At 47.5% G+C, this 23,197-nt stretch overlaps 1 protein-coding gene and 1 long non-coding RNA gene across 2 annotated transcripts in view; one reads left to right on the plus strand and one right to left on the minus strand.

Annotated features, from left to right (window-relative positions):
• The window catches only part of LOC130282970 (uncharacterized), a 69,918-nt gene extending 61,349 nt beyond the window's left edge, over positions 1 to 8,569 (minus strand). Inside the window, exons 1-2 of the long non-coding RNA XR_008846572.1 lie at positions 8,192 to 8,569; positions 8,009 to 8,100 (exon numbers count right to left, since the gene is read on the minus strand). This is a non-coding gene — a long non-coding RNA (uncharacterized LOC130282970). The remainder of the gene's footprint in view (positions 1 to 8,008; positions 8,101 to 8,191) is intronic.
• A 224-nt stretch (positions 8,570 to 8,793) lies between these two features.
• The window catches only part of COP1 (COP1 E3 ubiquitin ligase), a 206,370-nt gene continuing 191,966 nt past the window's right edge, over positions 8,794 to 23,197 (plus strand). The window contains exon 1 of the mRNA XM_056532024.1: positions 8,794 to 9,218. Within this exon, the coding sequence (XP_056387999.1) occupies positions 8,947 to 9,218 (272 nt within the window). The 5' untranslated portion in view covers positions 8,794 to 8,946. The remainder of the gene's footprint in view (positions 9,219 to 23,197) is intronic.

Consider the following 23,197-nt stretch of genomic DNA (forward strand, 5'->3'; position numbering starts at 1 on the left):
AAGCAAATCATCAGCGTACAAACTAATACAAGAGTCCTTTCCTTATATTTCAAAACCCGAAATCTCCAGGTTGGAACGAATCGAGATGGCTAGGGGCTATATTTAAATTGCAAAAAGCAGTGGGGACAGAGGACAACCCTGATGGGTGCTTCTCGACAGCTCAAAACAGCCAAAGGCTAGGATTCCACTGAGGTTTTTGCACTGCGTTTTTTTTTAGGCTTAAAAATGCCAGAAAAACTTCCACTGTTTTTCCCTACGTTTTGGCATTTTTTCTGGCGGTTTTACCTTTGTGTGGAATTTGCCTTTTTTGGCCCCTTTGGTGTTTTTTTTTCCCCAAATTTGTTGGGTACCAAAAAAAAATTAAAAAAAAAATGGATGCAATAGGGATGGGAAAAAAAAATGTATTTAATGAACTTTGAAGAAGAGGCGGGAGAACATTGGTGGAGTTGTGCTTTAACCCCTAGAAGACACAGGGGCGTACATGAATGCCTTGAATTGTTTAGTGTCTATGGAGTGAGCACTGGAGTTTTGCTTGCTTTAGAGGGGGTGAGTGTTGGCTGCCATCAGCAGCCAGGTACTCACCGCTAATGGAGGACATCAGCGATTATGGCATCTAAAGAGGAAAAGACAGATGACGGTTGTTACGCCGAGCGCTCCGGGTCCCCGCTCCTCCCCGGAGCGCTCGCTACACTCCTCTCACTGCAGCGCTCCGGTCGGTTCCACGGACCCGGGGCGCTGCGATACCGCCTCTGGCCGGGATGCGATTCGCGATGCGGGTAGCGCCCGCTCGCGATGCGCACCCCGGCTCCCGTACCTGACTCGCTCTCCGTCAGTTCTGTCCCGGCGCGCGCGGCCCCGCTCCCTAGGGCGCGCGCGCGCCGGGTCTTTGCGATTTAAAGGGCCACTGCGCCGCTGATTGGCGCAGTGGTTCCAATTAGTGTTTACACCTGTGCACTTCCCTATATCACCTCACTTCCCCTTCACTCCCTCGCCGGATCTTGTTGCCTTAGTGCCAGTGAAAGCGTTTCCTTGTGTGTTCCTAGCCTGTGTTCCAGACCTCCTGCCGTTGCCCCTGACTACGATCCTTGCTGCCTGCCCCGACCTTCTGCTACGTCCGACCTTGCTTCTGTCTACTCCCTTGTACCGCGCCTATCTTCAGCAGCCAGAGAGGTTGAGCCGTTGCTAGGGGATACGACCTGGTCACTACCGCCGCAGCAAGACCATCCCGCTTTGCGGCGGGCTCTGGTGAAAACCAGTAGTGACTTAGAACCGATCCTCTAGCACGGTCCACGCCAATCCCTCTCTGGCACAGAGGATCCACTACCTGCCAGCCGGCATCGTGACAGTAGATCCGGCCATGGATCCCGCTGAAGTTCCTCTGCCAGTTGTCGCTGACCTCACCACGGTGGTCGCCCAGCAGTCACAACAGATTACGCAACAAGGCCAACAGCTGTCTCAACTGACTGTTATGCTACAACAGTTACTACCACAGCTCCAGCAACCATCTCCTCCGCCAGCTCCTGTACCTCCCCCGCAGCGAGTGGCCGCTTCTGGACTACGACTATCCTTGCCGGATAAATTTGATGGGGACTCTAAGTTTTGCCGTGGCTTCCTTTCCCAATGTTCATTACACTTGGAGATGATGTCGGACCAGTTCCCCACTGAAAGGTCTAAGGTGGCTTTCGTAGTCAGCCTGCTGTCTGGAAAAGCCCTGGCTTGGGCCACACCGCTCTGGGACCGCAATGACCCCGTCACTGCCTCTGTACACTCCTTCTTCTCGGAAATTCGAAGTGTCTTTGAGGAACCTGCCCGAGCCTCTTCTGCTGAGACTGCCCTGTTGAACCTGGTCCAGGGTAATTCTTCCGTTGGCGAGTATGCCGTACAATTCCGTACTCTTGCTTCTGAATTATCCTGGAACAATGAGGCCCTCTGCGCGACCTTTAAAAAAGGCCTATCCAGCAACATTAAAGATGTTCTGGCCGCACGAGAAATGCCTGCTAATCTTCATGAACTTATTCACCTAGCCACTCGCATTGACATGCGTTTTTCCGAAAGGCGTCAGGAGCTCCGCCAAGATATGGACTCTGTTCGCACGAGGCGTTTCTTCTCCTCGGCTCCTCTCTCCTCTGGTTCCCTGCAATCTGTTCCTGTGCCTCCCGCCGTGGAGGCTATGCAGGTCGACCGGTCTCGCCTGACATCTCAAGAGAGGACACGACGCCGCATGGAGAACCTCTGCCTGTACTGTGCTAGTACCGAACACTTCCTGAGGGATTGTCCTATCCGCCCTCCCCGCCTGGAAAGACGTACCCTGACTCCGCACAAAGGTGAGACAATCCTTGATGTCCACTCTGCTTCTCCACGTCTTACTGTGCCTGTGCAGATGTCTGCCTCTGCCTTCTCCTTCTCTTCTGTGGCCTTCTTGGACTCTGGATCTGCAGGAAATTTTATTTTGGCCTCCCTCGTCAACAGGTTCAACATCCCAGTGACCAGTCTCACCAGACCCCTTTACATCAATTGTATAAACAATGAAAGATTGGACTGTTCCATACGTTTCCGCACGGAGCCCCTTCTAATGAGCATCGGATCTCATCACGAGAGGATTGAACTTTTGGTCCTCCCCAATTGCACCTCGGAAATTCTCCTTGGACTTCCCTGGCTTCAACTTCATTCCCCAACCCTGGATTGGTCCACTGGGGAGATCAAGAGTTGGGGGCCCTCTTGTTCCAAGGACTGTCTAAAACCGGTTCCCAGTAACCCTTGCCGTAACTCTCTGCTTCCTCCAGTAACCGGTCTCCCTAAGGCCTATATGGACTTCGCGGATGTTTTCTGCAAAAAACAAGCGGAGACTCTACCTCCTCACAGGCCTTATGATTGTCCTATCGACCTCCTCCCGGGCACTACTCCACCCCGGGGCAGAATTTATCCTCTCTCTGCTCCAGAGACTCTTGCCATGTCTGAATACGTCCAGGAGAATCTAAAAAAGGGCTTTATCCGTAAATCCTCCTCTCCTGCCGGAGCCGGATTTTTCTTTGTGTCCAAAAAAGATGGCTCTCTACGTCCTTGCATTGACTACCGCGGACTTAATAAAATCACGGTTAAGAACCGCTACCCCTTACCCCTCATCTCTGAACTCTTTGATCGCCTCCAAGGTGCCCACATCTTTACTAAATTGGACTTAAGAGGCGCCTATAACCTCATCCGCATCAGAGAGGGGGATGAGTGGAAAACAGCATTTAACACCAGAGATGGACACTTTGAGTATCTGGTCATGCCCTTTGGCCTGTGCAACGCCCCTGCTGTCTTCCAAGACTTTGTTAATGAAATTTTTCGTGATCTGTTATACTCCTGTGTTGTTGTATATCTTGATGATATCCTAATTTTTTCGGCCAATCTAGAAGAACACCGCCAGCATGTCCGTATGGTTCTTCAGAGACTTCGTGACAATCAACTCTATGCTAAAATTGAGAAATGTCTGTTTGAATGCCAATCTCTTCCTTTTCTAGGATACTTGGTCTCTGGCCAGGGACTACAAATGGATCCAGATAAACTCTCTGCCGTCTTAGATTGGCCACGCCCCTCCGGACTCCGTGCCATCCAACGTTTTTTGGGGTTCGCCAATTATTACAGGCAATTTATTCCACATTTTTCTACCATTGTGGCTCCTATTGTGGCTTTAACCAAAAAAAATGCCGATCCCAAGTCTTGGCCTCCTCAAGCGGAAGACGCCTTTAAACGACTCAAGTCTGCCTTCTCTTCGGCTCCCGTGCTCTCCAGACCTGACCCATCTAAACCCTTCCTATTGGAGGTTGATGCCTCCTCAGTGGGAGCTGGAGCTGTCCTTCTACAAAAAAACTCTTCCGGGCATGCTGTTACTTGTGGGTTTTTTTCTAGGACCTTCTCTCCGGCGGAGAGGAACTACTCCATCGGGGATCGAGAGCTTCTAGCCATTAAATTAGCACTTGAGGAATGGAGGCATCTGCTGGAGGGATCAAGATTTCCAGTTATTATTTACACCGATCACAAGAACCTCTCATACCTCGAGTCTGCCCAACGGCTGAATCCTCGTCAGGCCAGGTGGTCTCTGTTCTTTGCCCGATTTAATTTTGAAATTCACTTTCGGCCTGCTGATAAGAACATTAGGGCCGATGCTCTCTCTCGTTCCTCAGATGCTTCTGAAATTGAACTCTCCCCTCAACACATCATTCCTCCTGACTGCCTGATTTCCACTTCTCCAGCCTCCATCAGGCAAACTCCTCCAGGAAAGACCTTTGTTTCTCCACGCCAACGCCTCGGAATCCTCAAATGGGGTCACTCCTCCCATCTCGCAGGTCATGCGGGCATCAAGAAATCTGTGCAACTCATCTCTCGCTTCTATTGGTGGCCGACTCTAGAGACTGATGTGGTGGACTTTGTGCGAGCCTGCACTATCTGTGCCCGGGATAAGACTCCTCGCCAGAAGCCCGCTGGTTTTCTTCTTCCTCTGCCTGTTCCCGAACAACCTTGGTCTCTGATTGGTATGGATTTTATTACTGACTTACCCCCATCCCATGGCAACACTGTTATTTGGGTGGTCGTTGATCGATTCTCCAAAATGGCACATTTCATCCCTCTTCCTGGTCTTCCTTCAGCGCCTCAGTTGGCTAAACAATTTTTTGTACACATTTTTCGTCTTCACGGGTTGCCTACGCAGATCGTCTCGGATAGAGGCGTCCAATTTGTGTCTAAATTCTGGAGGGCTCTCTGTAAACAACTCAAGATTAAATTAAATTTTTCTTCTGCATACCATCCTCAATCCAATGGACAAGTAGAAAGAATTAACCAGATCTTGGGTGACTATTTACGACATTTTGTTTCCTCCCGCCAGGATGACTGGGCAGATCTTCTACCTTGGGCCGAATTCTCGTATAATTTCAGAATCTCTGAATCTTCCTCCAAATCCCCGTTTTTCGTGGTGTACGGCCGTCACCCTCTTCCCCCCCTCCCTACCCCCTTGCCCTCTGGTCTGCCCGCTGTGGATGAAATTTCTCGTGATCTTTCCATCATATGGAGAGAGACCCAAAATTCTCTCTTACAGGCTTCTTCACGCATGAAGAGATTCGCGGATAAGAAAAGAAGAGCTCCTCCCATTTTTTCCCCTGGAGACAAGGTATGGCTCTCCGCCAAATATGTCCGCTTCCGTGTCCCTAGCTATAAGTTGGGACCACGCTATCTTGGTCCTTTCAAGATTTTGCGCCAGATTAATCCTGTCTCTTACAAACTTCTTCTTCCTCCTTCTCTTCGTATTCCTAATGCCTTTCATGTTTCTCTTCTTAAACCACTTATCATTAACCGTTTCTCTCCCAAATCTGTTCCCCCCACTCCTGTCTCCGGCTCCTCGGACATCTTCTCCGTCAAAGAAATTTTAGCATCTAAAAAGGTCAGAGGGAAAACCTTCTTTTTAGTGGATTGGGAGGGTTGTGGTCCTGAAGAGAGGTCCTGGGAACCTGAGGACAATATCCTGGACAAAAGTCTGGTCCTCAGGTTCTCAGGCTCCAAGAAGAGGGGGAGACCCAAGGGGGGGGGTACTGTTACGCCGAGCGCTCCGGGTCCCCGCTCCTCCCCGGAGCGCTCGCTACACTCCTCTCACTGCAGCGCTCCGGTCGGTTCCACGGACCCGGGGCGCTGCGATACCGCCTCTGGCCGGGATGCGATTCGCGATGCGGGTAGCGCCCGCTCGCGATGCGCACCCCGGCTCCCGTACCTGACTCGCTCTCCGTCAGTTCTGTCCCGGCGCGCGCGGCCCCGCTCCCTAGGGCGCGCGCGCGCCGGGTCTTTGCGATTTAAAGGGCCACTGCGCCGCTGATTGGCGCAGTGGTTCCAATTAGTGTTTACACCTGTGCACTTCCCTATATCACCTCACTTCCCCTTCACTCCCTCGCCGGATCTTGTTGCCTTAGTGCCAGTGAAAGCGTTTCCTTGTGTGTTCCTAGCCTGTGTTCCAGACCTCCTGCCGTTGCCCCTGACTACGATCCTTGCTGCCTGCCCCGACCTTCTGCTACGTCCGACCTTGCTTCTGTCTACTCCCTTGTACCGCGCCTATCTTCAGCAGCCAGAGAGGTTGAGCCGTTGCTAGGGGATACGACCTGGTCACTACCGCCGCAGCAAGACCATCCCGCTTTGCGGCGGGCTCTGGTGAAAACCAGTAGTGACTTAGAACCGATCCTCTAGCACGGTCCACGCCAATCCCTCTCTGGCACAGAGGATCCACTACCTGCCAGCCGGCATCGTGACAACGGTGGTTTTGGGGTGCTCATCGGATCCCTGCATCGCGAGGTCTGATGAGGTAAAAATGCTAATTGGTCACGGAAAAAACAAGCCCTCGTTTGGGTGTGTGGATGGAAAAATAAAAGTTCTGTCACATTAAAAGCGAGGTGGGGAAAAATAAACACAAAATGAAAATTGGCTTTGTCCTTAGATAGAAACATATAATGTGTCGGCAGATAAGAACCATTTGGCCCATCTAGTCTGCCCAATAATCTGAATACTATGAATAGTCCCTGGCCCTATCTTATATGAAGGATAGCCTTATGCTTATCCCATGCATGTTTAAACTCCTTCTCTGTATTTGCAGCGACCACTTCTACAGGAAGGCTATTCCATGCATCCACTACTCTCTCAGTAAAGTAATACTTCCTGATATTACTTTTAAACCTTTGCCCCTCTAATTTAAAACTATGTCCTCTTGTGGTAGTTTTTCTTCTTTTAAATATGCTCTCCTCCTTTACCATGTTGATTCCCTTTATGTATATAAAAGTCTCTATCATATCCCCTCTGTCTCTTCTTTCTTCCAAGCTATACATGTTAAGGTCCTTTAACCTTTCCTGGTAAGTTTTATCCTGCAATCCATGTACTAGTTTAGTAGCTCTTCTGTGAACTCTCTCTAGAGAATCTATATCCTTCTGGAGATACGGACTCCAGTACTGCGCACAATACTCCAATTGAGGTCTCACCAGTGTTGTGTACAGCGGCATGAGCACTTCTCTCTTTCTACTGCTTATACCTCTCCCTATACATTCATGCTTTCTGCTAGCGTTTCCTGCTGCTCTATTACATTGTCTTCCTACTAGAGATAAGTGAACTTACAGTAAATTCGATTCGTCACAAACTTCTCGGCTCGGCAGTTGATGACTTTTCCTGCGTAAATTAGTTCAGCCTTCAGGTGCTCCGGTGGGCTGGAAAAGGTGGATACATTCCTAGGAAAAGTCATCAACTGCCGAGCCGAGAAGTTTGTGACGAATCGAATTTACTGTAAGTTCGCTCATCTCTACTTCCTACCTTTAAGTCTTCTGAAATAATTACTCCTAAATCCCTCTCCTCAGATAAGGGGATATATTTGACTAACTTTTATTAAATCCAGTTAAAACCTATAGTTACTATAAAATGGATACAGAGTCATCGGTCTATAATACATAAAGACTCAAAACAGGGTAGATCCCCTCCAGGGTCGATCCCCTATTTAACACCCTTATCAAACCCGACGCGTTTCCCTGTGGGTTAGATATATCCACGGTTCATCAGGGGTTATAATTAAACCCCGGACACACAGTGGAGGAGTATATCTTATAACCTATTCCATTCAATGTATAACAGGCAGGAAGAACACATAAAACACAAAGCAAGCAGGGTTAATAAATGTACGATATAGTTTCTGTGGGATTCTTCTATATGGATAATCTCCAATCGTGTTTTTGATAGCCAATAGACCCAAGGTCCTTGATATGACCTCCAGGTTTAGTGCCACCTCCTGAAAAGCAAAAAGCAAACAGGCAGGAAAACGACAAAAAGACATATAGCTGTTGATAGATAAACAAACTCAGAGCAGACAGACTAAAAATAAAAAATAATAATTAATAATAAATAGTAAACAAACATGTAGCTCAGGCACATTAAGCACATACAGCAAAAGAAACCAGATAGCAGAATACAAATACAAAGACCATTAAACACAGAGAATAGAATAATAAAGTACCTGAATGTCAGAGTTCATCAAAGAACGCCCATATGATATGAAATAGGCTAATAAATACAATTATTTTCTTCCTCAGCAATGGCCCCTATTAGCTTAAGAAAATACAATAATATAAATTGATGAACTATAATTTATTAATTAAAATCGCATATTAACTCAAATGTGCCTTTACGTTCAATTTACCTCCGTGTGTATATACTGATGATAACCAAGGTACTGTTATAGCTCCCACAGAAAGAGTCTCCTAGGACTGTATCCACCTTTTCCAGCCCACCAGAGCACCGGAAAGCTGAACTAATTTATGCAGGAAAAGTCATCAACTGCCGAGCCGAGAAGTTCGTGACGAATCGAATTTACTGTAAGTTCGCTCATCTCTACTTCCTACCTTTAAGTCTTCTGAAATAATTACTCCTAAATCCCTCTCCTCAGATAAGGGGATATATTTGACTACAGTATAATCTAAGCCAGTGTTTTCCAAACAGTGTGCCTCCAGCTGTTACAAAAGTTTACACCTGCTGGAGGCACACTGGAAAACACTGATTTAAGCTGTGGTACTACAAGTCTCAGCAGTGGGTCTAAAAGATAAAGTTTGCTCTGTTTATTTCATATTCGCTCTTGAAAAATGAAAGCTGAGCTGTGATTGGTTGCTATGGGTAACAAATGCAATTTCACTGTTAGGCTGTAGCGCTGTATACTTCGCTATCCGTGGTATTTTGTCCCCGCTTTGTCGCCTTAGTTCCAGATGCGTCGTCGCACCAGGTGGGCGTGGCTGCGGTCTGGCGCCCCGTCAGTGGCCGGACGCTTCCGGTGTCGGGCTGGAGCTGGTTCCCTTGTTGACACTTTATTGTTCCCGCTTGGTAAGCGGAAGAATGCAGCGGGCCTGACCCCCACAGGACCGGACTACTTACATCCGACAGTGAGCGGAGAAGGAGGGGAAGATGTCCTCGGGCCGGCAGTCTCAGCAGCTCCCTGGACCGGGCGGCGGGACAGGCCCATCGTCTTCTTCATCCTCTGCCCCGTCCAGCTCTTCCTCCGCGGCGGGGCCTCTAAGGCCAGTGGCCTCCAGTATGTCCAGGCTGGCGGTGACTGGTAACGGCTCCGCGCTGTCCGTTAGGGCCGTGAGTTCGGGGCCAAGGAAGAGGCCCCTGCCGACCCCCCTGTGTAACGGGCTCATCAACTCCTACGAGGACAAGAGCAACGACTTTGTGTGGTGAGAACATTAGGGTCACACCCCCCTTACTTTGCTCAGATGGTACAGTCCTGCAGTAAAGTTGGATTCTATGACAGTGATGGGACTACAGGTTCCAGCATGTATAACTATCAGTGGGGTTTGGACTGCGCAATTCCTCTGCCTGGTGCTGGCAGGACTTGTGAAAACACTGCGACAGATCTGATCACTACTTCATCTACATCAGTTATCTAATAGTGGCTGTTAATTGTTACAGTGTGCTGGGACATGTAGTTCCACAGCAGCCGAAGAGCCTCACGGGCTATCTTGGTCTATCCCATATCTGTAGTGGCTGCCTTTAATGTGTGTCCCTATAGATCAGTGTTTCCTAACCAGGGTGCCTCCAGATGTTGCAAAACTACAACTCCCAGCACCCTGGCTGGGAAAAGCTGCTCTAGATGATGCAAAACTACAACTCCCAGCATGCCCAGACAGCCGAAGGCTGTCTGGGCATGCTGGGTGTTGTAGTTTTGCAACAGTTGTGCAGCCGCAGGTTGAAGACCACAGGTGTTCATTTTATTTTTTATTTTTTTAAGACCAAGTATGGATACTTTTTTTCATATTTTTTTGCCAGGTACTCGCTGATACCAATTACCGGCACTTATGTATCGGTGATTGATAATATTTACCCAGCAATTACTTGCTCCGGACTCCTGACATCGTGTCTTAGGGTTTGTTCACTCGCGCAGATTTTTACAGCGTATTCACCTGCGGATCCGCTGGTGAAGGCCCCGCTCTATGCTGGCTTTACATGTGCCTGCTGGTAGCGGCAATACACAGCTATGAGCCGACACACAGCAGCAATGTACACGGCGTACTCGCACATCCCGGCCGCGCTCCCTGATGTGAGAGTATACTGTGACTCGCACATCGCAGTGTGTCTGCAAATTGCTGCTACCAGCAGGCACATGTAAAGCCAGCATAGAGCGGGTCTGTAAATCCGCGCGTGTGAACGTACCCTTACTGCCTGACCCTCCGTCTGATGATCGGTCCTCCGGCACGAACACTCTTGCGCAGAGTACTTCTTAACGTTTTTTTTTTCTCATTCGATATGGCGGTTGCTGGGTAGCAGGTATTAGGACATTTGGACAATTCTCCGCTCATTAACCGCTTTTAAAAGTGGCTCTGTTTTTTAAAAAAAAAAAGAAAAAAAGCTTCGCATTTCACAGAGACAAGATTTTATCGGTCGGGGTCTCAGTGCTGAGACCGCTACCCATCAGTAGAACAAGAGCACATTTCTCCCAGTCTATCAGCGATTAGAGATGAGCGAACTTACAGTGAATTCGATTTGTCACGAACTTCTCGGCTCGGCAGTTGATGACTTTTCCTGCATAAATTAGTTCAGCTTTCCGGTGATCCGGTGGGCTGGAAAAGGTGGATACAGTCCTAGGAGACTCAATCCTAGGACTGTATCCACCTTTTCCAGCCCACCGGAGCACCTGAAAGCTGAACTAATTTACGCAGGAAAAGTCATCAACTGCCGAACCGAGAAGTTCGTGACGAATCGAATTTACTGTAAGTTCGCTCATCTCTATCAGCGATCTTTGTCTTGCTGCCCCATAGACATATTATAAAGCAGCAAGACTGGGATCACTGAGAGCTGGAAAATAAAATGCGCATCCTTACATTCCCCCCCCCCCCCCCAATTGTTTACCTCATCGGTGGGGGTCTCAGTGTTGAGACCCTGACCGATAGACTACTGACATGTCTCTGTAAGGCGTGCATTTGGAGGGAAATTGATGCTAGAACTGATCCCATTCATTTGAATGGGACAGTTTACAATCATCCAGCGTCTCAATTTTGATGCCGGATGGTTGGATACGCCGGAGGGCACCGGAAAGCTTGCGCCGTTCCCCTGTCCTCCATGCAGAAACAATGGATGCCATACAACTGATGACAACTTGTGATCAGTTGTGGCATGAGTTAAGTCGAGATCTAGGCTGACTTCACCTATGCTAGATGGCAGACATATGTGAATTCAGCCTGACATGTCAAAATGGCAACCAATCACAGCTCAGCTTTCCGGTCTTCATAAGCTCTTCAGTCAAAAGTCAGCTGAACTTCCCATCTTTGGTGGGGTTGTCCGACTGTCTAAATCCCTGATTGGGAAACTCTTGTCTAATGTGTATGGAGACGTCCCAACTCTCCCCCAGTCATGTCAAGAGAGAAAGGGATTGGGTATGTTGGATTTTAGCTGACCGACCCTCTTAAGAGTAAGCGACCACCAAAGTTGTCTGGCAATAGCTTACCCCTCCTCTCTCCATACAGAACACATTAATGTTTATGTGTAAGGGGAGATTATGAAAGGTAGTGGACAGCTGAACATGTTTTGACTGACATCTGTTGAAGGTGTAAGGCCAACTAATAAGCAGTTACTGGGCCCAGGCCCTAAAAATGTATTGCTGGTCGGCTGCAGATCTGTGTACAGAGGTTGTGTGGCTGACAGTGATGTAAGTGAAGAGCAGCACGGCCATTGAGCTGTGTGAAAGGCTCATTATAGGGGTACTCTGGTGGAAAACAATTTTTTTTTCTAATCAACTGGTGCCAGATGGTTAAACAGCTTTGTGAATTACTTCTATTAAAAAATCCAATACTTATCAGCTGCTGTATGCTCCACAGGAAGTTCTTTTCTTTTTTAATTTTTTTTCTGTCTGACCACAGTGCTCTCTGCTGACACATCTGTCCATGTCAGGAACTGTCCAGAGCAGGAGAGGTTTGCTATGGGGATTTTCTCCTGCTCTGGACAGTTCCTTACATTGACAGAGGTGTCAGCAGAGAGCACTGTGGTCAGACAGAAAAGAACAACTCCACTTACCCCACAGTATGCAGCAGCTAATAAGTACTGGCTGGATTAAGATTTTTTAAATAGAAGTAATTCACAAATCTGTATAACTTTCTGGCACCAGTTTATTTAAAAAAAAAAAAAAAAAAAAAAAAGTTTTCCACCGGGGTAGCCCTTTAATTGGGCCCCGATCTGCTAGATTTGTGCTCGCAACTGCCATGCATCTGTCCTTCTAAGGGTATGTTCACATAGCGGAATTTCCACAAAGGGCATTCAATTACGTTGGAATTTCCAGTGAATTCAGCACAGAAATTCTTCCGTTTGAACATACCCTTTGCTTATACACCTACAATAGTTGTCTGCTAAATGTTCTTTTGGACAACAACTATATTGCTCAATCTCCCCCATACATGTAAACACCTGGCTGAACTTTTACGCATTTTGCATGAGAAGGAGGAAGGTAAACCTCCTTCACGTTCCTCTGGCAGCGGCTCATCTCTCCAAAAACAAAAAGATCAGTCAGTTGAAATTCAGCATGCCTGATCCTTCTCCCACCTCCAACTTTAGGTGTCTGAGCAGAGTTAGGAGGCCCTGATGCATGTTAGCTGGTCGACCAGGCCTAACAAATACGGCAGCATCTGCTAATTTTTGATGTATATGGAGGCCCTATAAGGACCCTTAAAGTGTACCTGTCAGATCCAACAATTTTTTTTTAATATATCACTCAGTACCTAATCCTGACATGTACGTCAAATTTTTGTGTCTAGCACATCATATTTTTATTACTTTTAATTTAACTCACTAATCTGAATTCCTCTCAAAGGGAGGGGGCGTGGCCTCACTGTGCAGGTCTCCGCCTCCACCCTCAGTATGCTGTCTGCGCACATCTCCCCTAGGATTAGCAAAACTACAACTCCCAGCTTGTCCTCACTGACAGTAGCGGGACACAAGCTGACAGTGGGAGGATTTTTCCTCCAGCTGTGAGCCCTGCGCTTATAGCTGTCAATCAAGGAAGTGTGTCCATGACATAGGTCCACGCATGGACACAGCAGGACAAGTATGTGTCCAAGCAGGTGGGGGGGGGGGGTTTAGTTGTTTGACTGGCTTTTTCAGAATGAAATACTGAAAATTTTCTAATGACCGCAGAGCCAGAGGTCGCACGTTTGCGTTACATTAAGCCACGCCCTCTTATCTCCCCTCCCGGAGGATGGAGGACGCAGCTCAGAAGACAGCAGGGTGAGAGAGAGGACGTAGACAGCTCGATACACAGCTCCTCCCATCCCCCGCACACAGCTCTATCCCTCCCCCTGCTCTGTTTCCACAGGACCTAATCCACCACGGCGAGGTTGCTAGTTTGCACGGGGAAAACACAGCAGGGGGGAGTGAGGGGGAGGACGGAAATCTCCCCTAACACCGGCGGTGACTACAGCTCTGATGTCTACTCATGGCCAGCTCAGGTGAGGAGGCCGAGAATACGGTCGGCGGCGGCAGGAAGGGTGGTTGTATATGTATGGTGTGAGTGGATGTGTGATGTGTATGTAATGTATAATGTGTGTATGATGTCTGTGTGATGTGTATGTAATGTATGATGTGTGTATGATGTCTGTCTGTGTGTGATGTGTATGTAATGTATGATGTCTGTCTATGTGTGATGTGTATGTAATGTATGATTGTCTGTGTGTGATGTGTATGTAATGTATAATGTGTGTATGATGTCTGTGTGATGTGTATGTAATGTATGATGTGTGTATGATGTCTGTCTGTGTGATGTGTATGTAATGTATGATTGTCTGTGTGTATGTAATGTATGATGTGTGTATGATGTCTGTCTGTGTGTATGTAATGTATGATGTGTGTATGATGTCTGTCTATGTGTGTATGTAATGTATGATGTGTGTATGATGTCTGTCTGTATGATGTGTATGTAATGTATGATGTGTGTATGATGTCTGTCTGTATGATGTGTATGTAATGTATGATGTGTGTATGATGTCTGTATGATGTGTATGTAATGTATGATGTCTGTCTGTGTGTGATGTGTATGTAATGTATGATGTCTGTCTGTCTGTGTGTGATGTGTATGTAATGTATGATGTCTGTCTGTCTGTGTGTGATGTGTATGTAATGTATGATGTCTGTCTGTCTGTGTTTGATGTGTATGTAATGTATGATGTCTGTCTGTGTGTGATGTGAATGTAATGTATGATTGGGGGGGGCAGCAGCGTTTGTATGTATGATGTGTGCATATGTATGGTGTGAGTGTGTGATGTGTATGTAATGTATGATGGGGGGCAGCGGTGGGTGTATGTATGGTGTGAGTGTGTGTGTGTATGTATCTGTGATGTGTGTATGTAATGTATGATGTGGGGGGCAGTGGCGGGGGGGTGTGTGTGTGTATGTATCTGTGATGTGTGTATGTAATGTATGATGTGGGGGGCAGTGGCGGGGGGGGTGTGTGTGTGTATGTATCTGTGATGTGTGTATGTAATGTATGATGTGGGGGGCAGTGGCGGGGGGGTGTGTGTGTGTGTATGTATGATATGGGGACAGTGGCTGGTGCATGTATGACATGTGTATGTATGTATGTTGTGTATAGGGGCGGACTGTCACGTCGGGCATTAGGGCAGTGCCAAAGGGCCCGTGTATTTTTAGTGGCTTCTGGCCACCCGCACTAAATTGCACCCCCAGAATCCCACCCCCTTCATACTCACCCGCCGACCAAGAGCCCCACGGATGCACGCAAACACGCCCGAAACAAAACTACAACTTCCAGCATGTTGCACCATAACCTGAACTGTAGAACTATAAAGTGTAACATGCTGGGAGTTGTAGTTTTGGTTCGGGTCAGCTGCAGAGCCATAGGCTGCATCAGGGCATGCTGGGTGTTGTAGTTACTAACTGCAATTCCCAGTATTCCTGCACAGCCTATGGCTCTGCAGCTGACACAAACCAAAACTACAACTCCCAGCATGTTACACAATAACCTTAACTGTACTACTATACAGTGCAACATGCTGCAACACCCACACAACCATAGGCTGTATCAGGGCATGCTGGGAGTTGTAGTTATCTAGTAACTAAATGCAACTTCCAGCATTTTCTGACACAAAATGCACCACATAAACTGGAGAAGCAGAACACCCCCCAGTAACACATAAGTCCCTATTGAGACTGAAAAATAGTGATTAAAATATTTTAAAAAGTGCGTATACATGTGAATAAGCCCCTTTCCTAATAAAAGTTTCCAATTTTCTTTAAATAAAAAAAATTTACAAAAATAAACATAAGTGGTATCGCTGCATGTGGAAATGTCCAGGCTATTAAAATATAATGTTAATTAAACCATACGGTGAACGGTGTAAATGTAAGAAATAGTCCAGAATTGCTCATTTTTGGTCACTTCATATGAGAATTTTTTTATAAGGTGATCAAAAAGTTATATCTAGACTTTTCTGTGGTTGCCTCGGGTGTAAAAGGAGCTACAGCTCTCCCTCCCGCCATAATATCCTGGCATACTGCGATCACCGTGGCTGCTATTAAACCATTAGATCACCACTGTTAAAGTTGACAGCAGTGTCTAAAGGATCTTAAAACCATCCCTGGTGGTCTAGTGGGGGGGGATCGTACTATTTTGGTTGAAATTATTTTATCTACCAGGACAAGTGGATTTTCTTGAGGGACAAATAGATTGTGTTCCGCTTTAGTCCCTTGGACAAGTAGTTTTTTTTTTAAATTTCCACACCCCTGACATGGCAGAATTTTCGAGAGGAATCCAGCAGAAAAATTTTGCTTTGAAATTCCATTGCAGCAGAGACTCAGTGGGGGAGATTTATCAAAGGATTTAGACAGTTTTTCCTGTCTAAATTTGTCGCACGAAAAGTCAGTCTAAATATGTGCGACTTTTCTGCTACTTTTCTTTAGAGTATTTTTAGAACATGATGCATTCTAGTCTATTGTAGGCGGAAAAATTCATTGGTGCTGAATTTATCAAAAGCGACTTTTCAGCGACAAGTCGCATCGGCTGAAAGTACGCCGAAATGTCAGACCATACTGGAACAGGTTTAAATACAGTCTAAAGCATAGATCCTGAAGTCCATGCACAGTTTATCAAGAGCCATGTGACTTTTGATAAATTAGGCGCACAATAGACCGGCCTAACCCTCTGTAGTTTGGTCTATATTGATGAGGGACATAGACAGCTTTGGTAAATCTACCCCATTGTTTTTAAAGGGATTCTGCTGAACCGTACACACAGCGGAATTTCCGATTGCATGATGGTAATTGTAGTTTTGCTGCAGCACCTATTGCGGGAAAACTGGCCTAAGGCAAAATCTGCATTGAAAATTATACTTTAAAATCTGCGTGGATTTCAGCAGGAGCTTCCATGTGCAATCATACAGAATAATGACAAGTCAATTATTTCTCTGCTTTGAAATATTGTGATGCATATTTTAGAAGTTTCCCAATTAAGTCAATGGGAGATGGTTTTTATTGCAAAACCCAAGCTGATTTTTGTGCAGAAATTGGCGCATGTTCCTCCTCAAATTGTGGATTTTGGCCAGGTGAACAAGCCATTGTAGTGAATATTTTCCAGGGAGTTGGAAAGTCTTAAAGGGACTGCGGGAGATAGCAGAGCACAGGACTAGGGACCGACCGATTATCGGTATGGCCGATAATTACGACTTTGGGCATTACCGGTAAGCGGATAATGCCCCCCACCGACCCCCCGCCGCACCGCCCCGGCCCCATTGCCTCTCCCATCCCCGGTTTTATAATTCTGTTCCCGGGGCCCACGCTACTTCTTGCTCCTGCTGTGTCCTGCGTTACTCTGCAATGGCGAGTGACGTGACATGCGTGACGTCACCGTCAGTGCGCACAGTGACAGCTCAGGAGGACGCCACTGGAGCCAGATGTGGAGTGGACCCCGGGAACAGGTAATTATAAAACCGGGGATGGGGGAGGCAATGGGGCCGGTGCGGGGGGTCGGTCGCAGGTGCGGGGGGGGGGTGGTCGCGGTGCGGCAGTGGGGGGGGAGTGGTGGCGGTGATAGGTCTCAGGACCCCCGGACAGGCAGGGGGAGAGAAGCGGGTGGCAGCGGCGGCCTATGGCACCGCAAAAGCCACTGCAGTGAATTGATTTAAAGCGCCCGCTTTAAATCAATGATCTGCAGCGGTGTCGTGGGGGGATAAATAGCCGATAACTTATACCGATATTCCGGTATAAGTTATCGGCTATCTGCCCTAACCTCCACCGATTATCGGTATCGGCCCTAAAAAAACGATATCGGCCGATCCCTACATAGCACTCACAGGCTACACCAGTGTTTCCCAACCAGGGTGCCTCCAGCTGTTGCAAAGCTACAACTCTCTCTCCTGGCATGCTGGGAGTTTTAGTTTTGCAACAGCTGGAGCACTCTGATTGGGAAACATAGGGCTACACCATGGCTGGAGGGATCCCAGAATCCTGCAGACAAATAACTTAGTAATTTTTTGCTGGCTCAATACTTTTTGTATTGTGTTCTCTTGACATTTTTACACTTTGTAGATCCCTGAGCTAGACTATGGATTCATTTACCTAGCCCAGACTCCTATTCTCTTATCCCCTTTGGATAGGGGATAAGATCTTATGTACGGGAGTTTTCCTTGGGGTTTTCAGAAGCAGCATACAAACAAGAGCCTCACTTTTCATTTTGGGTAATTCTGGCGGACTCTTTCTGATGTGCACCTGTCGGATGCTTATGGCATATCCTATGGGTAGGACTGTTGCAGCCTGAGGTGACGCAGATCATCTGGTGCCACTTTAGTTTGATTCACTATACAACTTCCTGCAATAGAGCTGAATGAGAAAAGTGTCTCATTTAACTCGTCCCATTTGCCAGAATTTTATGTCACAAAAATGAAACCTACTTACTCCAGATTCACTCTACGTTGGCAGAAACAACACCTGGTAACCATATTCTGGTCATTTTTGGCTCGGACTGACAAATCTGGTCTGCTGCATTTTTTCAGTCCGAGCCAAAACTCCGATACATTCAGAAAATGACCCGAATATGGTTACTAGTAAAGTTGAGCAAACTTACAGTAAATTGTCTTGTAACGAACCTTTGCGGCTCGGCCCTTGATTACTTTTGTTTGCATAAATTAGTTCAGCTCTCCCAGGGCTCTGGTTGCCTGGAAAAGTTTGGGATGACAGTCTTCGGTCTTCTAGGACTGTATCCACCTTTTTCAGGCAACCGAAGCACTTGGAAAGCTGAACTAATTTCTGCAGACTAAAGTAATCAACGGCTGAGCTATGAGCCAATTTACTGTAAGTTTGCTCAACTCTAGTTACTAGGGTCTGTGCTGATCCAAGATGATTTTGAGTTTCTGATGACTTATCCGGCCTGGGAGGCAAAAGTCATGATGTGAATGCTGCCTAAGGGTACTGTCACACGAGTGGACCCACATAGAGCTGGGCGGTATGACCAAATATGTGTATCACGGTATTTTTGTAACTTATGGCAGTTCCACGGTATAGAACGTTATTACTTTCACCCCCAACCCCGCCAAATCATGTTACCCGCCAGCGCTGTTCTGCTCCTCCCGCCAAATCATGTGACCTGCCAGCGCTGTTCTGCCCCCCCCCACCAAATCATGTTACCTGCCAGCGCTGTTCTGCTCCCCCCCCACCAAATCACGTGAGCCACCAGCGCTGTTCTGCTCCCCCCAAATTATCAGCCCAGCGGGGTACTACTCACATATGTCACCCGCAAGCACTGCCCTCCTTCTCTTTGGGGGCCACCAGCGCTGGAACTCTATACTGTACGCCAGTGGTCTCCAACCTGCGGACCTCCAGATGTTTCAAAACTACAACTCCCAGCATGCCCGGACAGCCAAAGGCTGTCTGGGCATGCTGGGAGTTGTAGTTTTGACACAGCTCGCGTCGACCTCGCGCTGTTCCTTGCGATTGGAACGTCGGACAGCCGTCAGCCTATCACTGGCCGCAGCGATGTCCTGCCCCAGCCAGTGATAGGTTGAGCCCACTGTCATGTAAGAAGCCGGCCAGAGCTTCTTACATGACAGTGGGCTCAACCTATCACTGGCCGGGGCGGGACATCGCTTCGGCCGGTGACAGGCAGGCGGCTGCCCGACATTCCCGTCCCCAGCGTAAGGCCGACGTAGGTAAGTTAAAGTTTATGTTCTTAATCTTTTGCAGCCCGGGCATAGGCATACGGCGTACAGCAGTGGTCTCCAACCTGCGGACCTCCAGCTGTTGCAAAACTACAACTCCCAGCATGCCCGGACAGTCGTTGGCTGTCCGGGCATGCTGGGAGTTGTAGTTTTGCAACAACTGGAGGTCCGCAGGTTGGAGACCACTGGCGTATAGAGTTCCAGCGCAGGCGGCCAGCAACAAAGAGAAGGAGGGCAGTGCTTGCGGGTGACATGTGAGTACTACCCCGCTGGGCTGATAATTAATTGGGGGGGGGGGGGGGAGAGCAGAACAGCGCTGGCGGGTAACATATGATTAGTTCCCCGATGTGGAGACAGCGCTGCGCTGGGCTGATAATTCATTCAACCGGTATTGCGGTATGGGAAAAATTCATATCGTGCAGCCCAAAAATTTCGGTATTCGGTATACCGCCCAGCCCTAGACCCACAGCGTATTTTATGCTGCCTATCCCCACATGGTGGCTTTAAATGCGCCTGCTTGGAGCGGCAATATGCCGCTACGAGCAGACACACTGCATGTGCGAGTCACAGCGTGCATGCGCAGTATACTTGCACATAGCAGTATGGAGCAGGGGGAGCGGCCGTGATGTGTGCGAGTACACCGCGCATGCATGGCAACTCGCACATTGCAGTGTGTCTGCTCATTGCGGCATATTGCCACTCCGAGCAGGCACATTTAACCCCTTAAGGACTGAGCCGTTTTTCACCTTAAGGACTCGGCCATTTTTTGCAAATCTGACCACTGTCACTTTAAACATTAATAACTCTGGAATGCTTTTAGTTATCATTCTGATTCCGAGACTGTTTTTTCGTGACATATTCTACTTTAACTTAGTGGTAAAAATGTTTGGTAACTTGCATCCTTTCTTGGTGAAAAATCCCCAAATTTGCTGAAAAATTAGAAAATTTTGCATTTTTCTAACTTTGAACCTCTCTGCTTGTAAGGAAAATGGATATTCCAAATAAATTTTTTTAATTCACATATACAATATGTCTACTTTATGTCTGCATCATAAAATGTATGAGTTTTTACTTTTGGAAGACACTAGAGGGCTTCAAAGTTCCGCAGCAATTTTCCAATTTTTCACAAAATTTTGAAACTCGCTTTTTTTCAGGGACCAGTTCAGGTTTGAAGTGGATTTGAAGGGTCTTCATATTAGAAATACCCCATAAATCACCCCATTATAAAAACTGCACCCCCCAATGTATTCAAAATGACATTCAGTAAGCATTTTAACCCTTTAGGGGTTTCACAGGAATAGCAGCAAAGTGAAGGAGAAAATTCACAATCTTCATTTTTTACACTCGCATGTTCTTGTAGACCCAATTTTTGAATTTTTGCAAGGGGTAAAAAGGAGAAAATTTTTACTTGTATTTGAAACCCAATTTCTCTCGAGTAAGCACATACCTCATATGTCTATGTTAATTGTTCGGCGGGCGCAGTAGAGGGCTCAGAAGGGAAGGAGCGTCAAATGGTTTTTGGGGGGCATGTCACCTTTAGGAAGCCCCTATGGTTTCCCTAAAGTTTTACATTTTTAAAAAGGGTAATAGCAGAAAATACCCCCCAAAATTTGAAGCCCAATTTCTCCCGATTCAGAAAACACCCCATATGGGGGTGAAAAGTGCTCTGCTGGCGCACTACAGGTCTCAGAAGAGAAGGAGTCACATTTGGCTTTTTTGAAGGAAATTTTGCTCTGGGGGCATGCCGCATTTAGGAAGCCCCTATGGTGCCAGGACAGCAAAAAAAAAACCACATGGCATACCATTTTGGAAACTAGACCCCTCGGGGAACGTAACAAGGGGTAAAGTGAACCTTAATACCCCACAGGCGTTTCACGACTATTGCATATGTAAAAAAAAAAAAAAATTTACTTAAAATGCTTCTTTTCCCAAAAATTTTACATTTTTAAAAAGGGTAAAAGCAGAAAATACCCCCCAAAATTTGTAACACAATTTCTCCCGAGTACGGCGATAACCCATATGTGACCCTTAATTGTTGCCTTGAAATACGACAGGGCTCCAAAGTGAGAGCGCCATGCACATTTGAGGCCTAAATTAGGGATTGCATATGGGTGGACATAGGGGAATTCTACGCCAGTGATTCCCAAACAGGGTGCCTCCAGCTGTTGTAAAACTCCCAGCATGCCTGGACAGTCAACGGCTGTCCGACAATACTGGGAGTTGTTGTTTTGCAACAGCTGGAGGCTCCGTTTTGGAAACCGTGGCGTACCAGACGTTCTTCATTTTTATTGGGGAGGGGAGGGGGGCTGTGTAGGGGTATGTGTATATGTAGTGTTTTTTACTTTTTATTTTATTTTTTGTGTTAGTGTAGTGTAGTGTTTTTAGGGTACAGTCGCACGGGCGGGGGTTCACAGTAGTTTCTCGCTGGCAGTTTGAGCTGTTGCAGAAAATTTGCTTCAGCTCAAACTTGCAGCCCGATACTTACTGTAAGCCTCCGCCCATGTGAGTGTACCCTGTACATTCACATTGGGGGGGACATCCAGCTGTTGCAAAACTACAACTCCCAGTATGCGCTGACAGACTGTACAAGCTGAGAGTTTTAGTTTTGCAACAGCTGTAGGCACACTGGTTATGTATCACAGAGTTTGTGACCTTACTCAGTGTTTCAAAACCAGTGTGCCTCCAGCTGTTGCAAAACTACAACTCCCAGCATGTACGGTGCATGGTGTAAGGTGACTGCTGGGAGTTGTAGTTTGCAACAGCTGGAGGCACACCGGTCGTGAAACACTAAGTTAGGTAAAAAAAAAAATGGGTTTCACAACCAGTGTGCCTTCAGCTGTTGCAAAACTACAACTCTCAGCAGTCACCGACAGCCAACGGGCATGCTGGGAGTTGTAGTTATGCAACCACCAGATGCACCACTACAACTCCCAGCATGCACTTTAGCTGTTTGTGCAAGCTCGGAGTTGTAGTTATACAACAGCTGAAGGTACACTTTTCCATAGAAAAAATGTGCCTCCAGCTGTTGCAAAACCATAAGTCCCAGCATGCCCATAAGGGAATGCTGGGAGTTGTGGTGGTCTGCCTCCTGCTGTTGCATAACTACAGCTCCCAGCATGCCCTTTTTGCATGCTGGGAGCTGTTGCTAAGCAACAGCAGGAGGCTGTCACTCACCTCCTGCTGCTGCTCCATCGCAAGACTGTCCCTCGCCGCCGCCGTCGCTCCTGGGGCCCCGATCCCAACATGGACGCCGGGGATCGGGGTCCCCAGCACCCGGGGTCGTCTTCCCGCTCACGCCCTCCAGAAGAGGGGCGGAGCGGGTGCGGGAGTGACACCCGCAGCAAGCGCCCTGATTGGCCGGCCGACGAATCAGGGCGATCGTGAGGTGGCACCAGTTCCACCTCACCCCTGCAGGCTCTGGCTGTTCGGGGCCGTCAGAGACGGCCCTGAACAGCCAGTAATTCCGGGTCACCAGGTCACTGGAGACCCGATTGACCCGGAATCGCCGCAGATCGCTGGACTGAATTGTCCAGCGATCTGCGGCGATCGCCGACATGGGGGGCATAATGACCCCCCTGGGCGATATGCCGGGATGCCTGCTGAATGATTTCAGCAGGCATCCGGTTCCGGTCCCCAACCGGCTAGCCGTGGGGACCGGAATTCCCACGGGCGTATGGATGCGCCCTGCGTCCTTAACCCCTTAAGGACTCAGCCCATTTTGGCCTTAAGGACTCAGACAATTTAATTTTTACGTTTTCATTTTTTCCTCCTCGCCTTCTAAAAATCATAACTCTTTTATATTTCCATCCACAGACTAGTATGAGGGCTTGTTTTTTGCGCGACCAGTTGTCCTTTGTAATGACATCACTCATTATATCATAAAATGTATGGCGCAACCAAAAAACACTATTTTTGTGGGGAAATTAAAACGAAAAACGCAATTTTGCTAATTTTGGAAGGTTTCGTTCACGCCGTACAATTTATGGTAAAAATGACAGGTGTTCTTTATT

Source organism: Hyla sarda, chromosome 7 (assembly GCF_029499605.1).
Source record: "Hyla sarda isolate aHylSar1 chromosome 7, aHylSar1.hap1, whole genome shotgun sequence".
In the NCBI taxonomy this organism is placed as follows: Eukaryota; Metazoa; Chordata; class Amphibia; order Anura; family Hylidae; genus Hyla; species Hyla sarda.